Source organism: Echinops telfairi, unplaced genomic scaffold (assembly GCF_000313985.2).
Source record: "Echinops telfairi isolate 266 unplaced genomic scaffold, ASM31398v2 ScPeMD7_23;HRSCAF=83, whole genome shotgun sequence".
Lineage (NCBI taxonomy): Eukaryota > Metazoa > Chordata > Mammalia > Afrosoricida > Tenrecidae > Echinops > Echinops telfairi.
Genome location: NW_022103920.1, coordinates 51,217,553 through 51,244,550, shown reverse-complemented (window position 1 = coordinate 51,244,550; position 26,998 = coordinate 51,217,553). Strand labels below are relative to the sequence as shown.

The window sequence follows — 26,998 nt, the reverse complement described above, 5'->3', positions numbered from 1 at the left end:
ACCAGTGGTGAGAGTGGCAATACTGGGAGGATGGAGGGAAGGTGGGGTAGAAAGGGGGAACCGATTACATGGGTCTAAATATAATCCCTGGGAGAAAGACAACAGAAAAGTAGATGAAGGGAGATGTTGGACAGTGTAAGACATGAAATAATAATAATAATAATTTGTAAATTATCAAGGGTTCATGAGGGAGGGGCAAGCAGGGAGGGAGGGGGGAAATGAGCTGATATCAAGGGCTCAAGTAAAAATTTTAAAGTATGTAAGTCTAACATTAAAAAAAAGTCTTGCTTTCCCTTTATAACCTTCATTTCAATACCAGAGTCCTGATTTGGCAGTTTAAATCCATCAGGCACTCCACAGGAAAAAGATGAGGTTGTCTTCTCCTGTAAGAATTTTAAAAGCTTTCAGAAACCTTCTATGGGGTTGCTATTAGTTAGAATGGACCTATTCAAGTGGGATGGGTTTGGGGCCATACCCAAGGTCATAGGTCAATGGGGTCATCAGACTGGAGTTAGGAATGTGAGGAAAGAAAATGCAGTGATTATTAAAGCAATGGTAGGGATTATTGAGAAGAAGAAAAAAACATGATCTTAGGCTCTCATATTGAATGTCCCATATGATAAATTGAAATTCAGAAAGAAGTAATGGACTAGTCTAGGTGTCCTCCTGGCTGCCAAGCCAATGCTTCCACCCAAGTGTTAAGCTTCTGAGAAAAATATTTTGTTAAGTCTCCTGGGTCTGGAACCTTGCCTGGAAATTTGGGTGTAGGTTGTGGGAATCAGACTACTTCTGCCTTAGCAATGGCTCTGCCAGCAGATTATTAACACAGTTATTTACATGTTAAAGGGCTCTAAAGCTTTACTTTTCAATATGGTTCTCACTAGCCACATATGCTATTTAAATTTCAGAGATTAAAATTATATTAATTTATTATTTTTGTCAGATTATTTATGTTTCAAGTACTCAATAGCCACCTGTAGCTGGAGGCTAGCATGAGTGAAGCTGCACTCATTTAAGAAACTTCCCTTAGTTATTACTGATCTAAGATATTCAGAATGATGTCCTCACCATCTAATGAAAGCAATATAATGCACGTGCACACTTTATTTTTCCATTAATTCAGCATGTAGATGAGAAACTTAATGCCGAGTTCCCCAAGATTCTTGCTAGGTTGCCAAGAATTGACAGATATTTAATATTTTAAAGTGTAGGAAGGGAAGACGTCAATGTCTTCTTCTTTATTTCTCTTCCCTGTATGTTATTCTATCAGTGCAATTTTCACATCTGCTTAGGCCCTTTGAGGTTTTTTCCCTTCTGTTTTACTTTCTATAGTTCTATTTTCAATTTAAAATTTTAACTTACAAATATCTGATGTTTTCCTGGGTGATTCAGGTGAGCAGGCACTCACTAGCCAAAATGTTGCTGGTTCAAGATGCAGCACTTTGGCATTCAGGCCTACTGACCTTCAAAAAAGTCAGTCTTGAAAACCCATTGAAGCACTCACGGGGTTGCCAGGTGTGAAAATGGAGCTGATAGCAAGTCACAATGATAACAAATACCTGGTGAAATAAAATTTTAAATATAAAGGTACTTTTTAATTATAAGAAAAAATGAAAATTAAATTTACAGTTGAGTATTAAAAAGATGTATGTACATTTTTTGAAGTCTGCTTTTAGTCATGGGGTAGTTAGAGGTTGAAAATCATTAATAGGTGAATGTCATATGGGTTCTGTGCTCGACTGAGAAGTCTCCAGAAGGAGAGCAACTAACCTCTTCACTGGTGAAATAATTCTTATCAGAAGTTCTCTAGGAGTGTGCCTAATCCCAGTCGGCTGATATTCAGGGTGGCTTATACTAGAGTATATACAGCAAGCCTCATTGTAACCCCCTTATTTACTTATTAATTATACAACAAAGAGGATGAAAAACTGCAGAGGTGGTTCACTATGGCCAATTCTAGATGCAGACTTAGACCCTTCTGCACTTTTCTTTATCACCTTCACCTTAACCTTGAACTTTCTCAGGAATCAAGAATCCAGATGCGTGTGAGGCTGTTTACGCAAACCCAGCTGAGTTTGGTTGCAATTTGGAAATGAAATGAAAATGTACATCCAGTTGGAAAGAGAAAACAAACGCTGATGCCACGACTGCATGTGTTTTTGTTTTCCTTCCTGGAGACGATGAAAACTTTTATTTTAAAATTTCATTTTTAACACGGGGAGGCAGCTTTTTCTTCGAAGTTTCTCTTATGGTACTTTGTTGTCTATAAATTCTTCTTTCACGTGAAAGAATTCAATGATAAATGAATTAATGTAATAAATAAATAGTGTAGAGACAATATTTCAAGAAGAGGGAATGAACATTAGAGTCTCATGATCTATTAAATTGTGGCATGAGTGTGATCAGTTAGGTGAATGGTTGTGTTTATGGGGAGAAACGAAAAGTGATATCGTACTATAGGTCATACGGGTTTATGCCATTTTCTTTGGCAATGACTCTGGGTGTTAGGGTAGAGGTACAGTGTGCAAATGTACGATTGCAAGGTCCTGTCACAGTAAGGCATGTGTTTCAAATGGCACAGCGGGCATGTGAGCGGTACTAAAGCCCAGGTGTCTATCGGGATAATTTTAAATGATTTAGTTCAGCAGCCATGTCAATCACTGATTAAGTGATTCTTATTTGTATTGAATCTTGGCATCAAGTCAAGAAACAGTTTCTTCATCAAGTGCTAAACTGAAAGTTCTAAGAAAGGGCTTCAGGGTAATCTACAAGAAACTATTTTTTTAAATTGTTTATTTTTAACTTATTAGGCCATGTATTATTGAAATCACCGAATAGAGTAGTGTTGCATACTAACTCTTTCTTTATAATTAGATTTCCTCATATAATAAACTTTTGGCCTACATCTCTTCACTCTTCTCTTCCAAAAAAAATTATTGTACAGTTCGTGGAAAAACAACCAATTTTGAAATGAGAGTTCAATAAAATAAAGACATACTGAACAAGCACAAGATCATCTATGTTATATATTTGTTCAAGGCAAAATAAATATCACAAGGAAAAGTACGTACTCCTTCCCCTTGTTGAAGTAATGATACTGAAATTCCTAAAAGGTGGGCTAATACCATACTCTGCCTTTGACCGTGGCAGACGACACTATCTGGCAGCACCGGTCAAGCTGGTGTTGTTGGGGGCTGACAAGTTGGTGCCGAGTCATAGCAACCTGAGTGTGGCAGAAGGAGCCTCCCCCTGGGCCTGGGCCATCCTCACACTTGTCCTCAGGTTTGAATCCATTGTGGCAGCCACGGTGTAGCGTTCTCCCATTGAAGGACTTCCCCATTTCCTCCCTGTCCCTCCACTGGAGCAAGCATGAAGTGTGTCTCCAGAGACTGGTTTCTCCTGATGATATATGTCCCAAGTCTGGGAGAAAAAGCTTCGCCATCCTTGCCTCTAAGGAGTATTCTGGCTATCCGTCTTCCAAGACACATTCATTTGTGGAAGCTACCCACGGCCGCTTCAATATTCTTTGCCAACACCTGGGTTCAAATGCACTGATGGTGCTTTTTTCTTCCTTATTCAGTGTCCAGGTTTGACCACGGTAATGTTTTGTACATCCAAGTGGAATGAATACCCAGTGTCCCTGTGCCATATGGTCACATTTACTTCTCCTCTTTTCCAACATTTTACGCTTTACTTTGTTTGTTTCTTTAAATTCTATAACTGAACTCCAAAGGATCACTTCCGAACCTCACGTCTGAGGGCAGTTTTATCTTGTGTGAGCACCTCTTTTCCTTTTGCCTCTGATGCTTTCTGTGCCCTCTAATTGACAGATTTCTCATCTTCTCCCTGGAGAACCATTCTTGTATAAACTTTGGAAGATATTCTTTTACTTTTATAATTTATAAATTCAGTGCAAATTCAGTGAGGTTGGGAAGCTAGAAACTCAACACCCCCTTCACTTAAACTCCAAGAGGAAGACAATTGTGAAACCTCTTTCCTCATCTAGCAATTGCTGGGATACACAGTCAGGGAGTCCACGGGGCATTACAAAATCACGACATCACTAAGTTTAAAGAGACGTCTTCGGCAAAAGTATTCAGTTGTGGCTGCCGGGCAGTCCTATGGGAAGTCAGGTACACTGTGGGGGTTCTAGAGAACCGGATCAGAACTGCTTGAGAGTGAGACTGCATTTTGCTACATTGTGTCATGTTTATTTGGATACATATTTTATTTCCTATGTTCAATTCATAGTTCCTTCTCTTTTTGGGGGGTGATGCAAACCTGATATTAATGGTTTTATATTTAAAAAAAAAAAGCCACCTAGGAATATAGTGGCTGAAGTATTTGTTGTCTCACTTTATATCTTATTTTCTGTTTAACAGGAGCAAAGTTCATCGGAACTTTTCCCATACCAGATACCTATAATCCAGATGATGACAAAATATATTTCTTCTTTCGTGAATCTTCTCAAGAAGGCAGTACTTCTGATAAAACCATCCTTTCTCGAGTCGGAAGAGTTTGTAAGGCAAGATATATTTACTTACTTTAAGGCAAAAATGTATACATATGAAACAACTAGTCATATAATGTGGAAGGAAAGCTCAATTGTATTATTTACAAAGTGATAGAAGGAATTCATATAATCCCACATGTAGTGATTTTTTAATTCAAAAGTTAAAAAGAAAAACTTAAAATTTTGAATAAAAATTTAAATCTAAAAAATGTAAATTAAGCAATTAAAAGAAAAAAGGTTAAAAAGAAAATGGAAATCAAAATTTTTAAACATACCACATGTTTTCCCATTGCCTGAACTGCTGAATGGCATGAGTCAAACACTTTTGACAGCTCAACGCTCTTATTGGTGGGCTATTACTTTGTAGCTGTTGGTTCTCCCAGTAAGAGCATGACATTGTGCTAGTGTGGGAGCTGAACAGTTTTACATGCAATTAAACTTCAACATTGAAAGCAATGTAGTATAATCACTATGATAGCTTAATGTTAAAATAATTGAGTATTTTTATCAAAGCTTACTTCATACCTTTAAGACCTGTATCTTTGCGTGGATAAAATAAGTAGAAAATACAGTCCTATAATTATTATACATATTTCCTAGACCATTAATCTACATTAGGTCCTAAAGGGGGAAAATGAGCTATTGAGAAACAAATTCATCAACCAAGATCTAAAACATTAAGTTTTAACCAGGTGAGTATTTTATATTAATAATGTTTATGTTATAAGATACAGAGGGACTCTATTAGGTAATTCTTTCCACTTTCTGCAATCAAAATTCTAATTTGAGTGAATACAAACTTTGCAAAATAATAATGCTACTGGAATTCAGTGTTTGATTTAAGTATATTGTTCTGAATTTTCTTCACTGAATTTATCTTTACTGAACTACTTCTCCTAAAATAAACAGGCACCTTTGTAGTAAACTTAAATAATCAGAGGAAGGGCTGGTAATGCTGGTAAAAGCTCTCACTGAGAAGCTTTTTCTGCTCTTTTATAAACTTTTCATTTTCTTCCATCTAAGCCTATTTCTTTTTTGTCTCCATTTGAGCCCTCGGGCTTCTGAGCATTTTCAAGGACAGAATACAAACCATCATTTCACTTAAGAGTGCTAATGAAAACATGGCTTTTGAATGAGGCCAAGTTCTGAGCCCGGATCATCCTTTGCCTTCCTGGCCAATAATGCTGTCTCCCATTGATCCCTTCACCCCCAGGGGACAGAGCCACTAAAAGCATCCTGGCTCTTACAGAGTCCTAAGAATTAACGGTAATTTCTCTTGAACCCTCTGGCCTGAAGATGAATGGCTGTTGATTGGAGCAGTGTTAGTGTACTGAAGCAGGCCTTAGAACAACACTCGCCTGACCCTAAAGAGCCCTTCTCTGGATCGACAAACTTTGTAGTAGTGTGCTGCATTAACTGTGTCATAGGAGATTTATAATCAAGTAAATATGTTTCTTCAAAAGTCACTTTCAGATAAACAAACAGCAAGCTAAGTGTTTCCTTTGTGACCTAGTTCAATACTTCTTGATAGTTCTAATCCATTTTATGCAAGTGAGTCAGAAAAAAGTAATACTCTTAGCCTAGTTTCAATATACTGAAAGTTATCTTAGAAGTAGAGAAATTAAAAAAAAAATTAGTTGCCCCATGTATAAATGTTTTATGTTAAGGTTGTAGTACCAACTATGTACTAGCATCTCATAAGGCATATTATGTTAGCAACACATTCCTTGTCAACCTAAAAAGGCAGTGGTAAATGAGTCTTCTCACCACAAGCTCATACAACCCCCTGAGGCCACACAGCAAGACCTTGTCATGCCATTGTCCTTGGATAAAAAGCAAAACAAACACAAAACTAATACTTTACAAGATCCAATAGAGACATTGGACTTATGGGTTTATGAAAGAAAAATAAAGATAAGATAGAGGTTCTTTTTTATTCATGTACCATCTTACTTGATCACTATCTTTAATATTATCTTCAGCATTTCTCATCATAAATAAGATCTATTGTTTACGTGCTTACAGTATTTGGGCTTTGAATACTTTATCTGAAAATTTTAAATGGCAACAGATCCTGCTTATGTTTATTTTTTTAGGTTCTGCTTAATAAGTTAGGATTAAATCTCGGTAAATCCATGAATACTTCCCAGTGGAAATTTCCAGAGCAACATGAATAATTCCCTGAAATTAAAAAATAATTAAAGACCATATGTCCTACAGAACTATAAGTGATAGTGTCATCATTGTTTCTCTTATATATTATTTTCACATGACAACGCTTCTTTGGAGAATATATTAAAGTTTTATTCTTTTATGGAGTTTTAGCTCCATTGGGTCATTATACTATTACAATTCTATTTTCAACAAAGAATAATAAAATGCATGCTATACTATGAAGCAATATTGTGCTTGAAATAAGCAATCAAAAATAAGCAATGATCTAAGCAGGAAGAGATTTTGTCAAAGAGAGTTAAGAGTAAACTGTGTACACTTTACTGCACTTACAAAGCATTTCAGTAACATAACAGTCTTTGATATGATTTATTCTACCAGAATACTCTAACAGTATCTATTTGAAAATTTTTAAACATTGTAGGTTTTTTTAATTACTGTTTCTGTATTTCTTTTTTTCCCCCTCTCATATCTTTTGACACACATGGAAAAACTTTATAATTTAAGAGTTTCTTACCTTTTCAGCAAAACAAATATTATTTTATGAAGACTGCCAAAGATCTTATAGTGTGGGGCATAAGGCCTGCTGGGTAGGACATTCAGAAAAAAGGCAAAAATTTCACAGAAATAATGAAAAGACTTTTTTAAAGGATATATCTTAATTACTTTTATCCCATTTATTCATGGTTTTATTATTTCAGAATCAACAAAATATAAGGTGACTTCTATACAAGAAGTGCTACAGGAGACACTAGACCGGTGGTTCTCAACCTTCCCAATGCCTCGACCCTTTAATACAGTTCCTCATGTTGTGCTGACCCCCAACCAGAACATTATTTTCGTTCCTACTTCACAACTGTAATTTTGCTACTGTTGTGAATTGGGCGGCCCCTGTGAAAGGGTCATTCGACCCCCATCAGGGTCGCGACCCACAGGTTGAGACCTGCTGCACTAGAAGATAAGACTGTATGCATTATACAGAAAGGGTACCAGACATATAAATAGATTAGCAGATCTATAAACAGATAATCCAAATATATGTGATAGAGGTAGGAGCTGAGAACTCTGAGAATCCAACCACGTTTGAAAAATAGTTGAGCTCTGGATTAGTTAGGGACGGAAAGATCTGGAAAATGATTAGAAAACCTCAGTGCATAGATGACAAAGTGCGAACGAACGACTCTTCCAGGCAGATGGAAAGGCACGTGTGAAGGCAGGCAAAGGCACACAGGGGAGATCCCGCACTCCACCTGCGACCTGTGAGAGAGCACCAGGGAAAGAGGAAGGGTGGCCTTCCCTCTGCCTGCTTTTATCCCCTCCTATCCCCAAGGTCTGGGAGAAGGTGGGGACTTTGACAGGCAGGTGTGATTGAGGGTAGTACCACCATTAGTGGCTAAATTCAGGTGCACCTGTGATATTGACCTTTGAAGGTAAAGGTTGACCTTCACTTGCACATAGGTGCCTTAGTCTGCGCATGCTCAGTTCTGGATTTTCCCATAGGTGTCCCATGTGTCCCTGATTTCTTTCCCATCCCTTTATTGGGGCAGAGCCAGCTAATTTTCGTTTAGGGTAGGCATTCAGTGGAGACTAACCCCTTTATTCCTAATATTGCTTCCTGTCAAATACACACATTTGGTGCCATATCAACCGACTGTTTTTGGTAGTGGAATAGGTTTGTAGTGGTCCAAATGGTAATATTGGGGAGGTTAGTTGTCAAAAACTAGGAAAAGGTGGCATTTGATTCATTTCAAAGGTTGAAATTGTTGTTGTTATTTTGCCCTAAACTTTAGAGAAAGTTTCCTTTGAGAATGGATCTCATTTGGAGCATTACATGGTAAAAAATAGTGTGAAGCATTTAGACAATACAAATTTTGGGCAAGAGGTATGGACAGCAAGGAAGAGTGTTTACTAACGAAACTGACTCAGGGGGCACTTTCACAAGGTCACATCCGTCAGTGACAGCCTTCACCCACAGCATTGCTTTCCCATTCAGCTTGTTTGCTGATACACATTGTAGAACATCTTTCCTAAGGAGTTGTTAGCATTTGTTCAAACATTTTCAATTGTCTCGTATTTAAAATAAGAATTTCAGACTAGCACTCTGTGATCCTGTGAGGCAGTCAATATTTAAAACACCCAATGGCATATGTGCCCCACCCCAAACCCTATGGACTTGTTCAGATTCACAGTGACCCTGTTAAAGACAGAGTAGGATTCCCTCATAGGTTTGCAAGGTCGTAAATCTTAGGAGCAAGGCTCAAACTGCTGACATCTCAGCCAGCAGCCTCGTGCTCCACCACCATGGTAAATTGCGTAGCTCTGTGTGGGAAGGTATTAAGCGTTGATTGAATGAACAGGTGAAGTAGTATGAAACAAATCTAAACCAATTTGTATATGTTCGCTCCCCATGTTAGACTTTTCAGGTAAATTCAGATTATTGTGTCTTTGTGGTGTACATACGGTTTTTTTCTCTGTGAGTGGGTGAGTCTGTGTGATGTGTGTGTGTGTGTGTGTGTTGTGCTCAGTTCAACCCTGTCCAGTAATATGTGGAAACATCAGTAATTTCAGTGGTTTGCTTACAACTTTCTGCATCAAGGCTGCTTTGCCTCATTTTTTGAACTCTAGTCAGTTTTTGAAGTGTTGCCCGTAGCTTATTTACGCTAGGCCACTCAGGATTCCATCTGTGAATTATGCCAGTTCTCCTCTTTGTTTTTCAGTGTTTTCTTTTGTCTGTGCCAGGAATTCTGTTTGGATGGCCCGTGCACACAACTTGCCTAGGGGTCTAATTGATAGCCCTTTCCTTCCAGTCCACTTGCATTGTCTATTTGGATCTATGGCCCTATTTGGAAAATTACTACCTTTGAAGATCTGTACTTGTAGTCAAAAGACACGGTCTGTGTTTATTGATCTCCACCTCATTGTGGTTTCTGTGCTTACTTTCCGAGTGTCACCAACAACCCCAATGAGAGATTTAGAGCCATGAGTTACAGATGTGCTTGTGCTTCGCTTCCATCTGGTTTCCTGTCCGAGAAATCCCTGGACAGGGATTCATACTGTTTGTCGTAGTTTTATTTTTTATGTACTTGTTTTTATTGAATGAACTGAGATCCTACCTGAAAAAGATGGCTTGCTATGCTTAGATTTATGAAATGTATTCAGCAGCGGACTCGTTAGCATAGTGCATTACTCCAGCCTGACTCTGCAGTAATCTTTACAAGTTTTGAAGGTGTTAGAAAAACATGTACTCCATTTCTGTTTGCTCTGCCATTTTCCAATAGCAAATCACAGCCATCGTTAAACATTAGAGCTATGGGGTTTTGATACCATCATATTTTGGTCTTGAAAAACCTATATAGAATTTGTCCTTAGAAAGTAGTGTTTAGTAAATCAAGGGTTTTCTTTTGTTTCTTCCTCCTCTCCCCTAAATCTTAGATGTTTGAATTTTGAAAGGTACGGCTTTTAGAATACTAAATTTCCTCAAGAGTATTTGTAGGTGAAGTCAATGACTAGACTTCTTTGGCTGTCACAAAGTCTGGAGTTTATTTTGGATTCTCAAGTCGTCGGAGAAGGTAGGAAAGCTCAAGCTGTGAAGAGCAAGTGTCAATAAATCTTATTCTGGCAGGGAGAAAAAAAAGACCAGCAAGGTTATTTTTTTACTATTATTTAATAAAAATCATAACATCTTAACTGAAGCTTCAGTTTTTCAAGATAATTAATAAATAAAGACAGACTTGTTTTTAGGCAATACCTGAGTGGGTTGTCTGTCATGTTATGATGAGATGATTTAAATTACCTGAGACATCCATTTATCATCAACATCTCCATCATAACGACATCCTTTTGACTTTTAATGTTAGTGGCCAAACACGTTTTTTGTGTATTCATAACCTAATACCATGAATCAAAGTCACACCCTATTGTGGAAAGAGCTTCCTGGGCCCAAGAGGAGAGCAGAACACCATCGCCTCATTTGATTCAATGGGTGCGCATCACTGCCTTCCACTAGCCTCCTTCTCTGAGTGCCTCCTCTCAGTGCGGTACTCAGTTTCCGTGGACCAGCTGCAACCGGCACATGAGGCTCTTTGTGTCTTGTTCTGGGTTAATTTTGTTACCACCACTTCTTGATCCCAGTTCCAAGCTCCTAAATAGTCTTTATTAATTTATCGGCCTTGATCTTTTCTTTTTTACTACACAACTCCACAAGGCCATTTTTCTTAAGTTTACAAAAAAAGATTATCAGTGAAGGCTGAGGCTGCCCCCCGCAAAAGTAAATTGGACAGTTCTTAGGGGGGAATCCATTGTTGAGATTGTAAGTATTTCCTGGCATATGTGGAACTTAAGGAGATTTAATGATATGTTTGCACACAAGATTTTTTTTAGCCTGGAAGGTACAGCTGTTATTATTATTATCAATCATAAATCAGATAAAGAATGGTGAATTATGTCTCAATATAAAAGTCCTTGAACTGAAAATACAACAGTACAATGTTGTCAAAGTCTTCTTTGTTGAAGTATTTTTTCAATGTTCAATAGAACTCTTGTGTATTTGCCTTGTAGCTGCAGAAGTGGAAAGGTAGTTTTCACACTGTAGGGTTTAGATCACACTGCAAAATGGTTGGGTGGTATGAATACAAGCGAAAATCTCTGAGTTTCTCCATCATTAATGGCTAGACACTAGAAAGGGTGTCACAGTTTATGGTTTTCAGTGTTTTAGAAAATCCCACTCCCTTGCTTACACAAAGGCACTAAAGAGAAAAGAACCAAATTTACAAACAAGAGAAAATTTATAGCCTTTAATTCCAACACCAAAACCTTGTTAAACAATTTTGTTTTTGTTCTGGATGTGTGCCTTTCCCCAGAGTTAATTAAAATTTTAAATCCCAGTTACAAATCATCAAACACACATATATATTATAATGTTACAACATGTTCTCCAATGGCTTTGGCATTTTATTGTTTATAAAATATTCAGAGTGTAAGTGCATAAGATCAATAAGTCAATTATTGCATTATCCAAGAGCTTCTATTTCCAATATACAGTTGAAATGATAATATTTCTAAAGTGCTGAGAGGTGCTTGAAGAGGGTGCTGTATACAGACCAAACCCTGTTACCAGATGAACCTGGGATCGTAACCCACAGGTCAAAAGGCACACTCAATAAAAGTCCATGTGTGAAAGATTCTAGCTACGTTACAGGTCTATGCAAGATTTATAAGGATGTGAGCTTGCTGAGACAGTAGAAGGGAAATGGAATTACCATGAACCTGCCTGTGATTCATTTACCCATTAATAGATGCTATTATTAGTAGATCATAATACTTCATAAGATGTAACAACCACCCAATCAGAAGATTCCAAGATACTAGATTTTAAACTTTTTGAAGGATTACAAATGATACTTTCTTCTTTTTGTGTGTGTTTTATTTTTTAGCAATCACATTAAAATTAAGCAATATGCCTAACACAAAAACAGACAGAAAGAATAGGCACCCGGGTGCTTACCGCCCAGACAGGACACAGGTGGAGAACCTTGTTTACATGGAATGTCTTTGCTACTTTCATGTTCATCTTTGGGCAGAGGAGGTCTAAGCTCTTGGCAACCTGAACACAAAGAGGCTGTGATCAATTGAGTGGAGACACATGAAGTGGGTGGTGACTAAGCTGCTGATGTTGACATCTCAATAATAAATCTATTGTGTTAGTGAGACTTCTGTGTTCTTTAGAACCTCACAAAAATAAACACAGAGGTGACAATTTCGTACCAAAGTAGTTACCTCTCTTTCAGCCCTCTGCTGGGGTTAAAGTTCTCAGGCGGGATTGTGTGGATTTGCAAACAAATCCTAGGATTAAAAGCTGGTCAACAGAGCCAGTCAACTGACACTTCCTCACTGAGGAAACACAACTCCTGGGGAATTGAACTTTGCCATCAGGGGTCATGCTTCTGGATGTCTGTAATAGGTACTATCAAGTCATTAAACGCTTATAATCTATTCCTGAGGGCTATTATCCCTGAAAGTGTAGTATCCCCTCCTCCCATCACCTTCTGTTCCAAGACCCCAAGTGGATGCAGATATATACATACACACGATACTTTCTTTTTCTTGTTATCCATTCAGAGAGCAGGTGCTCAGTGGTGCCCTGGGAGCGTTAACCCATGGGAGGCCAACAGGACACCGTCGAGCACTTACCCAGTGTGTACGCAGACTTCCCCCCAGCCTGCATTCTATCACCCCACTCAGAACTGCTCACACGCTTGGCAGTCTTTGATCTTGGTTGGCCTAGGGAACGGAAACCAGGAAAAGTGAAATTGTCGATAAGGCAGAATTATTTTGTATTTGTTTTCTTAGTGACAGCAGGTGGCTTTCGTCTTTGACTTGATTTGTTTGTTTGTTTGCTTTTCTCTTGTTCAAAGGATTCAATTTTCATTTGGAAAGCTAAAAAAATAAGTCAACTCCATTATAAATCTTTATTGGATCCATCAAATCTGGAACTTAAAGGCTAGTTAGGATTTTTCATCATTGTCTGTGATGAGATCTGGGTAATCATTACAAAGAGAAAAGGGGGCTGGCTACTTTTGAGAATGGAGACTTGTCTTTAATGGAATTTTCATTTAAAACATGTTATCAGCCTTTCGGTGGCATCAGAGTTGCAATGTGTGCACCTTCACATTCTAACAGAAAGTCGAGAGAGTACGGTCGGTGACATTTCATGATGAAGTAATCATGTGGACATGTGCTTAAAGGGTGCTTTTGAGTAAATAGTTCATATATTGTTATTTATTCAGCGAAAAAAATCATCTGAGTGCCTATTTCATACCAGGGTAAAGCAATAAACCACAGCCCCGGGCATTATGTTTATGATAAATGAAAGGTCTTTTTTTGTTTGTTTGTTTTCTGCATCAATGTTATTTTAATAATCATCATCATTCTAAATAAGACAAATATAGGCCAGTAGTGTTTTACAAATAGCATAAGTATATGAGAAGAATACATTAAAATGAAAATTTTCTAACCAAGGTTCTAATTAGTACAATTAAGATTAAAATTAATACAATTGTACTATTTGTACAATTAAGATTCTGCTGAAGAAAAATTATATATGTCGATGATTAAAAATGTAATTGAATTAAAATCATCAAAGGTCATGAGAAATATGAGGAGATGGCTTACCTTGTGCTTTTAAATTGGCTCACTGACGAATTCATTAATTTAAATTCACCAAAAAATCTCTAACTTTTGTATAATCTCAGATATACATTATTACATTATCTCACATTACCTACCATACATATATTCCTAGGTGCAATGTTAAGATGGGGGAAAAAAACCAATTATTTATATTAGCATCTAAATGTATAGTTGTAAGTTGATCTGGGGATATTAGTATTAAAAATAAGAAGATTAAATCTGTCTTCATGTCTACAGACATATAAATTCATCCAATAGCTTGCTAAATCCTGATAGATAACCATATAATACATTAAATTTGAATTATAATTATAGACATACTTGTTAGTACATTAGAATCTCAGAGAATCTGCTATGTATTCATTTTATTTTTTTTAAATCTCATAATTTGCTTCTTTGCTAATTACTAAATGATATAGAAATTATTATACATTTAATATGGATAACCACCTTTACTTGGTTTTAAGACTTCTTGAATTTACTCCAATTTCGTTCTATGACATACTCTCAAACATATTCCATTACTGTAGTCATGATTGAGTTTGAATTAGTCTTTGAATTCCACATAAATCTTTGAGTTTTTCACCTGTTGTCTTTTCTCCCTTGTTTTCAGCACCTCCACTATTTCTTGAAACAATCTCTACCTACCTTTTAAACATTTAGTATTAAATCTAATTCTTCCTTGAATTCTTTTATTTCCCTATTATATGTAGTCCCCATTATGTATATATATACATATATATATAAAGTTCAAAAGAGGCTCAAATTTCTTGCTATGTCTTTTTAAAGATTTTTGTCACTTTTATCTTGCATTTTGTTGTTATTCATTAATCATTCCACACACTTGTATTAAGCACTTGCCCAGTAGGATGCTAGTAACATAATTCCATTTGGGTTGTGAGTATACTAGAAGGGGTTCCATGTTCTGGTAAGGATTCCAACCATTAGGAAGCTAACTAAAAGCTATTGTAGTTCTTCATTATCACAAGGCGGCGGCATCAACAATTCTAAACAGCATGAGTGATAAGACACGCTGCCCTCAATCTTTTGTTCATTCACACTGTTAGTTTAACGTTGTGCTTCCATTATGTGTGCGGCTGTGAGGCCAACCCTGGGTAGTGCAAGTGATGTGTTCTCCATGGCGTGAGCCCGCCCATTGGTGCTGCAGGAGAAGCGCCTGGCAACACAGGGCTGCCATGCGTCATAAGCAAAGCTATGGCAACAGATTTGCTTTCTTTGCGTGTGTGTATATAAACTCTTATGGTATGCGAAGACCTGAAAAAGTTTATAGGAAAGTAGAATTAAGATCATTGAAATTTCTCGCTAACTTTTTGAAGTTCCTCGTTAGGGATATGTGCAGTCCGTCTCCAGCATGCCTGAACTCAGCTTCTTGCTACCTTTGTTCCCAAAGTAAATTCATCATGATTTTGCATCATTCCAAATGAAATACACTCTGCTTTTTGATTTTTAATTGCAAATATAAGTGTATTCATAATGTATTGAATGTAAATAATATAATAATTTTAAAGAGTTCTTAAATTGTTGATTGTTGTACACTTAGAGAACAGGTTAAAAATTAGTAGGTTTTATTTTTACAGAATTATTATTGAAAATTATTCTGGTGTTTAGTGGAGGGGAATGTAAAGAAAGATCCACTCTATATACCACATACCATATGTACACTTGGTACGGGTGCTAAGACTCTAGGGAGAGATATGATACTCAGTCTCAAGGTACTTGTCTGCTCAGCTCTTCCACAAGGTATTCTTTCTGTTAATATCTTGAGAGCGACTGAGAAACTGATTAACACATTTCCCGAAGATCTACCTATATATCTGTCTGTGTATCTATCATCTATCTTCATATCTATCGACTGCCCCTCTCTTCTCCCCTGGAGCAGCTTCCCCCTAATAGCAGCTATGTAGATGCCGCAGGACTCTCCTGTGTGAAGTGATCACTTGGATGTTTTACTCTAATTTCATTTTCAGAAATAACATATAAGCAAGGGTAAGACAATTGCTAAATACTCAGCCTTGAAGTTTTAACTTGAAAATTAACTTTTTACCAACTTTCCAGATTATATATTCACAGAGGGATTATATATATATCTCACCTAATTTGTATTTAGATGTAAATACATTCATGGAAAATTTGCTTCAAAAATTAATTTTTGCTAACCAAAAGTTATGTATGTAATATATTTATTTCAGGAAATAACTTATTTTGCATTATTAAGAGCACAGAGCTAGTTGAGTCAAATAAAATGGCAGATTAATTTTGTAATCACAGAAACATAATAATGTAAAACCAAGAAGCTGCTTCTGAGTCACTATTAGATAGTAAAACAACATTATCCGTTTGAGTTTCTTAAAAAACTTATGTTTACCAATATATAAAGAACATTTTATTGAAATGTTTTAGAGAAAAATTTAACACGGACAATACAATTATATATCCGTGTTTTATACTTAGAATTGCCTTTTAAGTAAGTCATTGTGCATATCGTTATGTTGTCTTAAAGTTTAATTGTGAAAGCTATATGTGGAGAGGGATGATTTGTTTTTCTTTAAATCAAGTTGGTTCTGTCTCATATTGACTCTATATAGTATTTCTGAGACTGTAAATCCTTACAATACCAGATAGCCTCATCTTCCTCCCACGGAGTGGCTAATGAGTTTGAGCTTCAGATCTTGCACATCTAAGCAGCCCAATGCTTACCAGACATCTCCAAAATAATGAGGCATATTTCTAAGGAATGTTATTATTGATATCAATCACGTGAGTGATATATCCAACTCAATGCTAGCATCTATTGACCTCAAGGGACCTAGTATTAGGCTAAGGAATTTCCATACATTATTTTATTTACTTATCATTATAGCTATTTTCCCCAGGCATTTTATAGGTAAGAAAATAGAGACTTGGGGTAATAAATAGCCTTTTGTAGGTCCAAGGAGTGGCATAGCAGCTTATGCTTCAGGCTATGCTCGCTGCATGGTCAGCTGTTTGAACCCATCAGGTGCTCAGTGGGAGAAAGGTGAGGCGTTCTGCTCCCGGAAAGACTTACAGCCTCAGAAACCCAAGGGGACGGTTCTCCACTGTCCTATAGGATCTCTGGTATTTGTAGATCCGTGGGGTTTGTATGTCCTGAAGGAAAGCACTAGCTTAGGGGGTATTTGAATCCAAGCCTGCCTAATTGATGGTCGCCTTGCATGAGCCCTCTCGTTCAGTGTTGTATTTATTTAAAGAAGAGAAAAATGTTGAATGTCGAATGACAAAATTGCCTCTCTCCTTATTTAGAACGACAAGGACCAGCTATGTAAGTCCTGTGTCCTTACAGGTAATAACATGTATAAGGGACTCTTTGTAGTGGCATAGATGCATGTTAGTAAATCTTTATCTATATCCACCCCCTCCTTGCCAGAATGACGTAGGAGGACAACGCAGTCTGATAAACAAATGGACAACCTTCCTTAAGGCCAGATTGATTTGCTCGATTCCAGGAAGTGGGGCAGATACTTACTTTGATGAGCTTCGTAAGTTGTACATTCTTTCTTACTTAACAGAGCCTAATTAACCAAGTCATCTGTCTTTTGTTTTATTTCTGAAGCCTTATTATGTAGCTTGCCACAGTTGGCAGAAATAGTCTTGACTAAAATTGAACACATATTAAAGGGCATAAAGATACTCCAGGCTTGGGCACATGAGAATTAAAAGACCTTTGCTCTGTAAGCATCCTCAACAAATAATGAAGGAAAAAAACAACCCCTGCAGCAAAAGCAGAAAATTATTTGCTTGGGGACAGCAAATCCAACCTGTCCATTTCCTTTCCTTCCTTTGTGTTTTCCCTGTCCATTTTCTATGCAATCTTCCCTTTCAGAAAGAACCTCTCTCTGCTGTGGGAAGAATGTAGGTTCCTTATTCTATGACTGCCCTCTGCTGGGCGACAAGAGAGGCATGGTGACCTGTGTCCCTCTGACTCAGTATAAAGAAAACTCCGGAAAATTAGAAGAGATTCTTCTCTTTCACTTCACCTCCTTTATCTTCCCCAAAGTTAATTCTAGATAGGTGTTGGTTGCTGTATAGAAATTCAACATTATTATGTTTATCTTCTTGAACTTGTTTATGTCTTTACCATATAATGTAAAAAATGTATGCATATATATACACATGCATTAAATGGTCTTATTATTATTGTATTTCACATGGAGCCCTGGTGGTGTCATAGGTTATGCATTGGACTGTTAACCTCAAGGTCAGTAGTTCAAAACCACCAGCCACTCTGAGGGAGAAAGTGAAGCTTTCAACTCCCATAAAGATGGGAGAAACAGCCCATCTCAAACACACAAAGGCAGTATTGCTCTGGCCTACAGGGTCGCTTTGAAACAGAATTGACTCGATGGCAGTGAGGTTTTTGTTTTTCAATATTTTACATTAGTAGATTTCAATATTTGTGGATGATTTGTTCATGTGTATAATGTACATCCACAGCATAAGTTATATTTCTCAAGACAGTAAAACCAAGAAATCAAACCCACTACCACTGAGTCAGTTCCAACCCGATGTAGAGTTTCAGAGACCATCAATCTTCGTTGGGGCAGACAGCCTCTTCTTTCTTCTGCAGAGAAGCTTGGGGATTTGTACCCTGGACCTTCTAGTGAGTAGCCCCCCACCTAACCCACAAGTGCCAGGACCAATACTGCTCAGCTTCATATGCACCGCACTCATTACATACGAGTATGTATTGTACCAAAAAGGAAACTGAATTACTAAATAAGTTTTCAATATAAGGTTATCTTTATACTGCAAGTTGAAAATGAGCTGTAATTTAGGTTTCTCTTCTCTATGATTCATATAATCTTCGTTGGAAATAGTTATGGGGATCATCAATGAGCCATTTCATTTATTTGCAATTCAAGAGAACACCTAAGGGGTTAAATGTTTAATATTATGTTGCCGTGAGTAAATCACTCTTTTAATTTTGATGACTTAAGGCATAATATGGCGGTTCTGTTATTTTACATACTGTTTACAATGCTTCCCAAATGTTATTTTGTTTTTGTAAAATTTTTATAACGCTGGAAAATAAAAATATGATTTTCCCCACGTTTATAGAAGACATTTACTTACTCCCCACAAGAGATGAGAGAAATCCTGTAGTATATGGAGTTTTCACTACAACCAGGTATGTTCTGAGAAATATGTTTAACTGTTTGAGAATCTTCATGTGGCATAAGTTATATATTATTTTTGTCCCTGCATTTTACTTTTCAAATTAGTGTTTCTCAGAAATATGTTAACATAAATACATAGTTTCTTTTTTATTTTACACAGAGGAGCATCCTTTATATCAATTACCATATATATTTAACCAGTGTCTTACCAATGGATATTTATATTATTTGCAAACATTTGCTGTTACAAGTGCTATTGCAATGACTCACTTTGTTCACATGCTGTTCCCCACACTCGTGTCTGTGGAATTAGTTCAGAAAGTATATAAAGATATAGCATAAGTATTAATACTTCCAAGCTGCCTAGCTTAGAGGATTTTATTGGCTATTATCCCAAAATGGTATAGTCTTGAATTTTAAAATGAAGCTATCTTATTTGACTTCTCAGTACCCCATAAAGATGGGGTACTTTTTTTTGCTATCATTTGCTATCATTTTATGTTTACTAATTTAGCCAATAGGAATTTGCATTATTGCCCAGAGTTACCAACTCATCGTAAATTGGACTAAAACTAAAACTTTCTAAGAAGATTTACCTTGTTTTTCTGTCATCTTTCTGGTTAATGCTGTTCTGTGATTGTCGTCCCAAAAATCGTACCAGCGTTGTGCTGCCCTGAGTCTGGGACTTTACAGTGCAGACACCATCGGCCCTGAAGACATACTCCATTACTGGTCCTTCTTGCTTGGTGGCAGTAGGTCCAACCCGTCTCTGCTTACTTGCTTAATCCCCTTTATATCTCAAGATAAATGGATTCAAGATACAAACTAATTCTGTAGATTTCATCCACTACATTAATATACATGCCTTTAATCTTGAGGAAGTAGCATCTTTGAAAAACCAAGCCCACCACCCTGGAGTGGGTTCTAGTGTATAGAGCGCTGATGAGGCAGAGTGGAGCCAAACGGGCCCTTAGGGTTTCTCAGACTGTAAGTCTTTACAGGAGTAGACACGACTGCTGGGGTTGAATCGCCAACCCGTGGTCAGCAGCCAAACGCTTAACCCACAGGGCCATCATGGCTCCATTCACATGCTAGAGGTGAGTGTTTACTATACCCTATAAGATAATTGGGGCGTTAATAATAAGGAGTACAAAAAATAAGAACATGTTCTAAATTTATTTTGGTGATAATTGCACCACCGTTTTTAATATGATTGAACAATTGAATGGTATGATATGTAAATGATGTGCCAATAAAAATGCTTTTAAAATACATGCAAAAATAGAAAGAAAAAAAAAAGATAATTATACCACATCGGAAAATGGAGGATAATTGCATGACACAGGGAAGGATGGTCCAGTCAAGTTGCCAATTATTTTATGGAACACAATTTAATCCAAACTTGCCTCTGTGAGGCTTTTTTCAGAATACATAAGCACTTCCCTCGAATGACGTTAAATTGGATAAGTAAGCTTAGTCATTACTCTTGACACGTCACTGCCTAAAACATGTGCTACATCCTACATTTCATTTTTTGAACAGCTTTCCTACAGGTCTTTATCAACGTGTATTAATATTAGAAGATCCAAGATTCAAAACTCACTACCATTAAGTTGATTGCCAGTGATAGCCAACCTATGTGACATAACAGAACCACCTCTGTGAGATCCTAAGACGCTGACATTTTTCAGGATCAGGAAGCCCCTTCTTACTCCCAGAGAGTGGTTAGTGGGCTTGAACCACTAACCTTATGGTTAGCAGTCCAACGCGTAACTCTGTACGCTACCAGACAATCTTATTCTCGCTATTAGAGAAACAGTATTTTGCTTCATTTTGAGTACCTTTTTAAAATAGTTTGCAAATTGGAGTTTGCTCTTTTATTTGTCTGCCCCTCATTTGTTTTATAATATGCTATGTAAGATTTAACATTTAAAATGCATGACTGTGTCAAAAATGCATCTTCAAGTAAAAGACCATTTGATTTAATATAAGATATTGAATATCCATGTTACACCTGAGAACAAAGAAGATACCGTAAGATATAGCATAAGACGTTCTTGTTTTAGACGCCCTCTTCCCATTAGTTTGTATTTGAATATAAAAAGGTGCAAGAAAACAGGGTGTCTGTTACGTTTCATATCTCGGCACTAGCTCTCTGGGCAGCCTTCCACTCACATTCTTACTTTCCAGTCGTTGTGTGCTTCACACACAAGCCACAGATATATGCCAGGAAAACATAGCCCCGGGGTAGTTTTCTTTGTGCGTACCAATTTTCGGCCCACCAAGGGTGTGAAGTTACCAGTCAGTTCTTGTTCTTGTTGTGCTTTGTTTTCTTTTTAGTGCTGCCCTAAGACTGCGGTACTGCCAGGGTGCAGGTCACATTCTTTATCCAATGCAAAGATATCATTAGCCTGTCATAACAACAATATCTTTAGACTTGAGTCATCGGTGCTTGGAAATCTTATAAGAGATCCTACGGCTTTGATGGCAGTGTCACCTCACAGCTTTGGTTTTCTCCTTTTGTTTTCCATGACCTCCTTATAAACAAAACAAAACTCACTGCTCTCAGGTCAATTCCAGCTCCTAGCAACCCTGCGGGACCAGGTAGATCTACCCCTGTGGGTTTCTGAGACTGTAACTCTTTGAGAAATCAGACAGCCTCATCTTTCTCCGATGGAGCTTCTGGTGGTTTTGAACTGCTAACCAACCACTATACCACCAGGGCTCTTGCACCTTCTGATGGTGCCCATTGATATCATTCTAACAATAGTAATCATTGAGATACTCATTTCAGAGCATTATTAACTCATCTGTATGGTGTTGATACATTATTAATTTTAGATGATTAGGATGATCTCTTTTTAAAATCAGGAATCACTGGAAGTTTGGGACTCAAAGAAAATCTTTAAAAATCCTTTAGAGATTTTTTTGCTTTTCAATAATGTGAACCCCCATCCCGTGTGACTACAAGTAACTTTAAATATTACATAAGGCGCTGTAGTTCCTGAACTTAAACTCAAGGGCAAGCAAAAATAGGTTGTTTCAATATTTTAAAGCAGATAAACCAAAATCATATGAGGAATTTATTTGGCAGGATATATTTTTGTACACTACCCTACGTTTAGAAAACAAATGAGTGAGATGATCAGTAGCCACTTATCTACAGGATTTGGGTGTGTTTTGGGGGAAATAGGTTGTATATATGGATTATTTTCTAAGCATTTTTAAAGACTGTTATTTATTTAATAATAAAAACAAATAAGGCACACTCTCGGTCATCGAGTGAATTCCGACGCGTGATGCCTCCCTGGGTGAGAAGACAACTGTCTCTGTGGTTCCAGAGACTGCAAAGCCTTATGGGAGTGGACTCCCAGTGAATTGCTGGTGGGTTCAACCCTCTGGTTACACTCCCATGGCACTCACTGTACTAGGGGGGTTATATGTTACGATAGTTTCAATAAAATTCAAGAACAGGTGGATAACTATAATATTCATTATTTTGCATTATTCCTTATCCATATACTTTTCTAGATAACTTCACTTACCCATTGGTGTCAGTTTAGATGTCACCTCCCTGCTAGCAACTAACCTGGCCGCCTATACTGGTTAGTCATCCAGGTGCAACTCTCACTTCTTATACTCATATTTAGCGTAGCTCTTATCAAACTCTGTTCAGGATTTCTGGGCCATAAGCCTCAGGAGGGCTCCTTTTGTCTACATTTCTTAGCACATGGTATATGCTCCATCATTTTGGTCTACAGTATCTGGAACATGCACTCAATAGATGTTGGCTGGAGGTTTCAGTGAATAATTGAATCTTGCTACCTTTTCCAGCTCCATCTTCAAAGGCTCCGCTGTTTGCGTGTACAGCATGGCTGACATCAGAGCTGTTTTCAATGGTCCGTATGCTCATAAGGAAAGTGCTGACCATCGCTGGGTGCAATATGACAGAAGAATTCCTTATCCCCGACCTGGCACAGTATGTATCCGACCTACTGACTGAAGTATGCTTTTAAGCCCATATTACATTTCTCATTAGACTATAATAAATGGTCCTCCTCACCAATGAACAAGTTTACTGATGAAGACTCCCGAGTACAGACAGGCACAGCATTTTGCCCCGGGTCACAGAGCTAATAAATAATGGAGTCGGGTTTGACATCTAAGTTCTCTGGCTGCAGCATCCAGGCACTTAGTCCTTTACGCTGCTACTGAGTTCAAGAGATTTCCAATAAGCTTGATCTGTTTGCCTTTCTCCATAAAAAACTTGGATTCACTGGCATCTCCCTTTTATTGGGGGTGAGGGGACTGCTCTGTAATTCAGAAAGGAGCCCCACCCCCTGGAGACATTTACTTTATTAGTATCCAGGTCTTAAGCAACACCCACTACAACATTCTAAATGATTTTCTTTTTAAAAAAATAATAGAGATCATTCAGAGCCTTTAGTTTTAATTTACATTACGTGAAAAGTTTTCAGAAAGTACTCAGAAAGTACTTAGAAAACAAATCATCTTTTTCAATTAATTAGTGCCTGAGGAGTCCAGGTGATTAAATGCTGGATGATTAACCCCGAAATTGTTGACCCAAGTCTTCCTGGGCACTTGGGGAGACAGTCCGGCCCCCCTGCTTCTGACAGCCTGGAGCAGGCTGAGGGGCAAGTCTATTCTGCCCACATGGGATTGCCACAGGTTGAAATCAACTGCATGGCATCTCGTGAGGAAGCTCTTCCTATTTTATCCTTGACTGAATAATGTAGAAGTGTGCAGACTCCTTATTACTCCTTTACTTTCTCTTCATAGTTTTTTTAATTGTTAGTCCTGTGTTTTTCCTATGTTATTTTACATTTGGCATGCTGATGCTGATGTTGGGAACCTCATATACCTGTTGTGAAATTCTGTTCCACATATGTTCTTCATAAACTATATGATACATATAATATTTGCAATAGCTTTGCATTCATAAAATGACTAAAATTTTATTTCATGGCATATCAAGTCATTGCATTTATAAACTTCAAGAACGTAAGAACTAGAATGAACGTTAGAGAGCGTATGGTCTGTGCGGCAAATGCCCCCTCATTTTACCATGAGAAAACTGATGGCGGCTAAGAAACTGTTGCCAGTGCCGCGTCTTCAAAGGCGGGGCTTCTGCACAGGCTTCCCCCAGACACTCGCGGGGACTCTGATGCATGGCTGGGTGTCCTACGTCCAGTTACCTGCAGTTATTTGAACAGAATCGCTTCCCCTTCTCTCACTCGTTCTCTCTTTAATCTGTTTGAAGTTGTGATTGATCCTATTGCCGACAAAATTCCAATTCAGAAAGTTTTGTCAAAAACCTTTGTGAACAATTCTCTTGATGCATATGTAAATGATTCCATTGCATTCTTATGACACCATGGTAGGTAGATATTTATTCTCACAATTTTATGGGTTTAAAAAAAAGCACTTCAAAGGAAACAATATGTGCAAGGGCTCAAGCTTGAGGAACCCTGGGATTGGAATTAAATTTAGATCTGCCAATTCCTGCTGTTCACGCTGGAGACCTGATTTTGACTCCCGGCCAGCACACTGCAGGCAGTCCCGCTTGTTGACAGGAACTGGTGTTTGCTGTGATGAGGAACAGGTTTCAGCGGAGAGTCCCAGGCAGTGGGAAGAAAGTCCTGGCAATTTAATTCTGGAAATCAATTGCTACTGAATAATTGTCTTTCTTTTCGGAATACTGGAAATCTCTTGTAAAAACAGACAAAGAACAAACAAATCTGTCTTGGAAGAAACGCGGCCAAAATGCTCTTAGAGGCCGTGGGGGTGAGACGTGTCTCGTGTCCGTGCATTGGCCACGTGATCAGGAGAAACCAGTCTCTGAAGAAGGACATCATGCTCGCTTAAGTGGAGGTGCAGCAAAAGAGAGGAAGGCACCTGCCCAAACGGATTGACCCAGGGGCTGCAACACAGGCCCCGCCTAGAAGCAATTGTGAGGAGAGCCCCGACCCTGCAGGGCTTTGTTCTGCTCTCCAGACAATCGCTATAGGTGGAATTGATTAGGCGGCACCTCGGCATGAAGTGCTATGAATAGTTACTCAAAGTCACTTCATCCGTAAGCTAAAAATTTAAGTGCATGATTAAAATCATTTTTGTGTTTTATTTTCTTTTTCTACATGGCTCTTAATGTTGAATTCTAAATCATTTTGCTTATCCTGCCATCTGTTTTTATTACTCCTAAGCTAAATCAGCATGTCATAGGCCTTTATTTATTTTCAGTCTTGAGAGAATGCTGTGCTTCCTCTGATGTGAGTCAAAGCTAAATTCTTCTCATGGCCATGATGTCACTACTTACTCCTCATGGAAATATGCCGGGAAATTCCGGTACGCAGAGATGCACTGACAGACTCAGTACACCTTAACAGATTCTTCTGCCCCCTGGCGTCCAAATAGAGTATCTGTGCAAACTGTACTTCGTTCAGCTGGACTTTTTCATTGACCTACTGGGTCTTGGTAATAAGCTTCAAATGATATAGCTTAGGTATAAATTCTAAATTGATAAAAAGAAAACCAACCAAAAAAAAAACAATTAAAAAAACAAAAACAGGCTATTATGAAACTTAGAATCTAGTAATATTTTCAAAGACCAAACATTTCATTTTTGATATTTGTTTTATCATTTTAAAGTTATTCTTAGTTTTATTCTTTGTTCATAGGAATTTTAACGATGAACGTATGAATGTAAAATATTAGCAACTGCTGACTTGAAAACTACTTTCAGTTTTTGTCATTATCTTCTAAAAAAGGTGAAGATAAGTACTCCCTTTGGAAGGTCAAATTTTTTTAAAAAAATGAATATTTCAATAATCTTGAGTTAATTTGCTGGAATTTTTGACAATCTGTGAGCTCTTATTTTATAAAAATGTCAATTCACCTAGAAATTCCATTTTATCAAATAACTGCTGATGCTTTTATTTAGTTATTTTGGGCTTTAAAATATTAAAGACTTTTATAGGAATTACCACCTGGGCCTCCATCTTTTTACTACTCCTCTTAACTTCATAGCTTGATTTATCTCTGTGGACATTAGAGAATAATCAACAAATTAAACGTCCCCCTAACAGCTTTAATGCCAGTAAAAGCTAACCTTTTCGGGATAATAATTAGTAAAAATAGAAGGTCTACAAGGCATAATTCTAAAGATTCCTAGGAGTTTTTATTAAAAAATTGGAAACAAGGGCATATTTTAATCAATACCGTGAAATGGTAAAACTCACCTAAAGTACGTACATTGATCCCAGCCTTGCTCAGCATGTTACACTGTCGATAGCGCACAGACAAATACACGCTCATCTTGGGCTCTCGTTCTAATCTTGGGTACTGTTACTTTTTTTCTGTTCGTTCTTCTTTATTAATATTAGGAAGAAGTATTAAAGTGGCATAAAATATCAAAACCACTAAGCTAATCTCTTTCTTCCTGCTAATTGCTCTTCCATGATTTCCATCTGAAAATAGTGTGTCCTTTTTGTATGAAAAAAGAATAATGTTAAAATGTTCAAGATTTTGAAGAATCGTTTTATCTTAATGAAATAATCAAATTAAACTCCCAATTCTACGTTAAGAATTTTGGTTTTACAAAAAGATAAAACGTTTTCCCCAAAGTCAGTCCACCTATTAGCGAGCATATGGTGACCCTGTAAGAAAGTAGAATTGCCCCGTAAGATGTGGAAGAAGCAGAAGGACCTGGCGGAGGCAAACATTTCCAGGCAGGTCTGCGTGTAATCACTGCACCACTCAGGGATCCTCAGAGATTAACTGGTTGTGTTTAAAGATCCACTCTGAGAAGAAAGTCAAGCAATTTGTCAGCTTCTACGAAATATTTAATGGGGGGGGGGGGGCTTCACTTCCTATATGTTTTCAAATCTCCTTCTGAACAAGAAGGCCACCGTGCACAGATCCTCGCATAGGATTC

General features: G+C 37.6%; 1 protein-coding gene across 1 annotated transcript in view; it reads left to right on the top strand.

Moving 5' to 3' along the window:
* The window catches only part of SEMA3D (semaphorin 3D), a 244,665-nt gene that overhangs the window by 173,941 nt on the left and 43,726 nt on the right, over positions 1-26,998 (top strand). The window contains exons 8-11 of the mRNA XM_004702630.2: positions 4,383-4,525; positions 17,298-17,409; positions 18,989-19,058; positions 22,882-23,026. Of these exons, the coding sequence (XP_004702687.1) occupies positions 4,383-4,525; positions 17,298-17,409; positions 18,989-19,058; positions 22,882-23,026 (470 nt within the window). The remainder of the gene's footprint in view (positions 1-4,382; positions 4,526-17,297; positions 17,410-18,988; positions 19,059-22,881; positions 23,027-26,998) is intronic.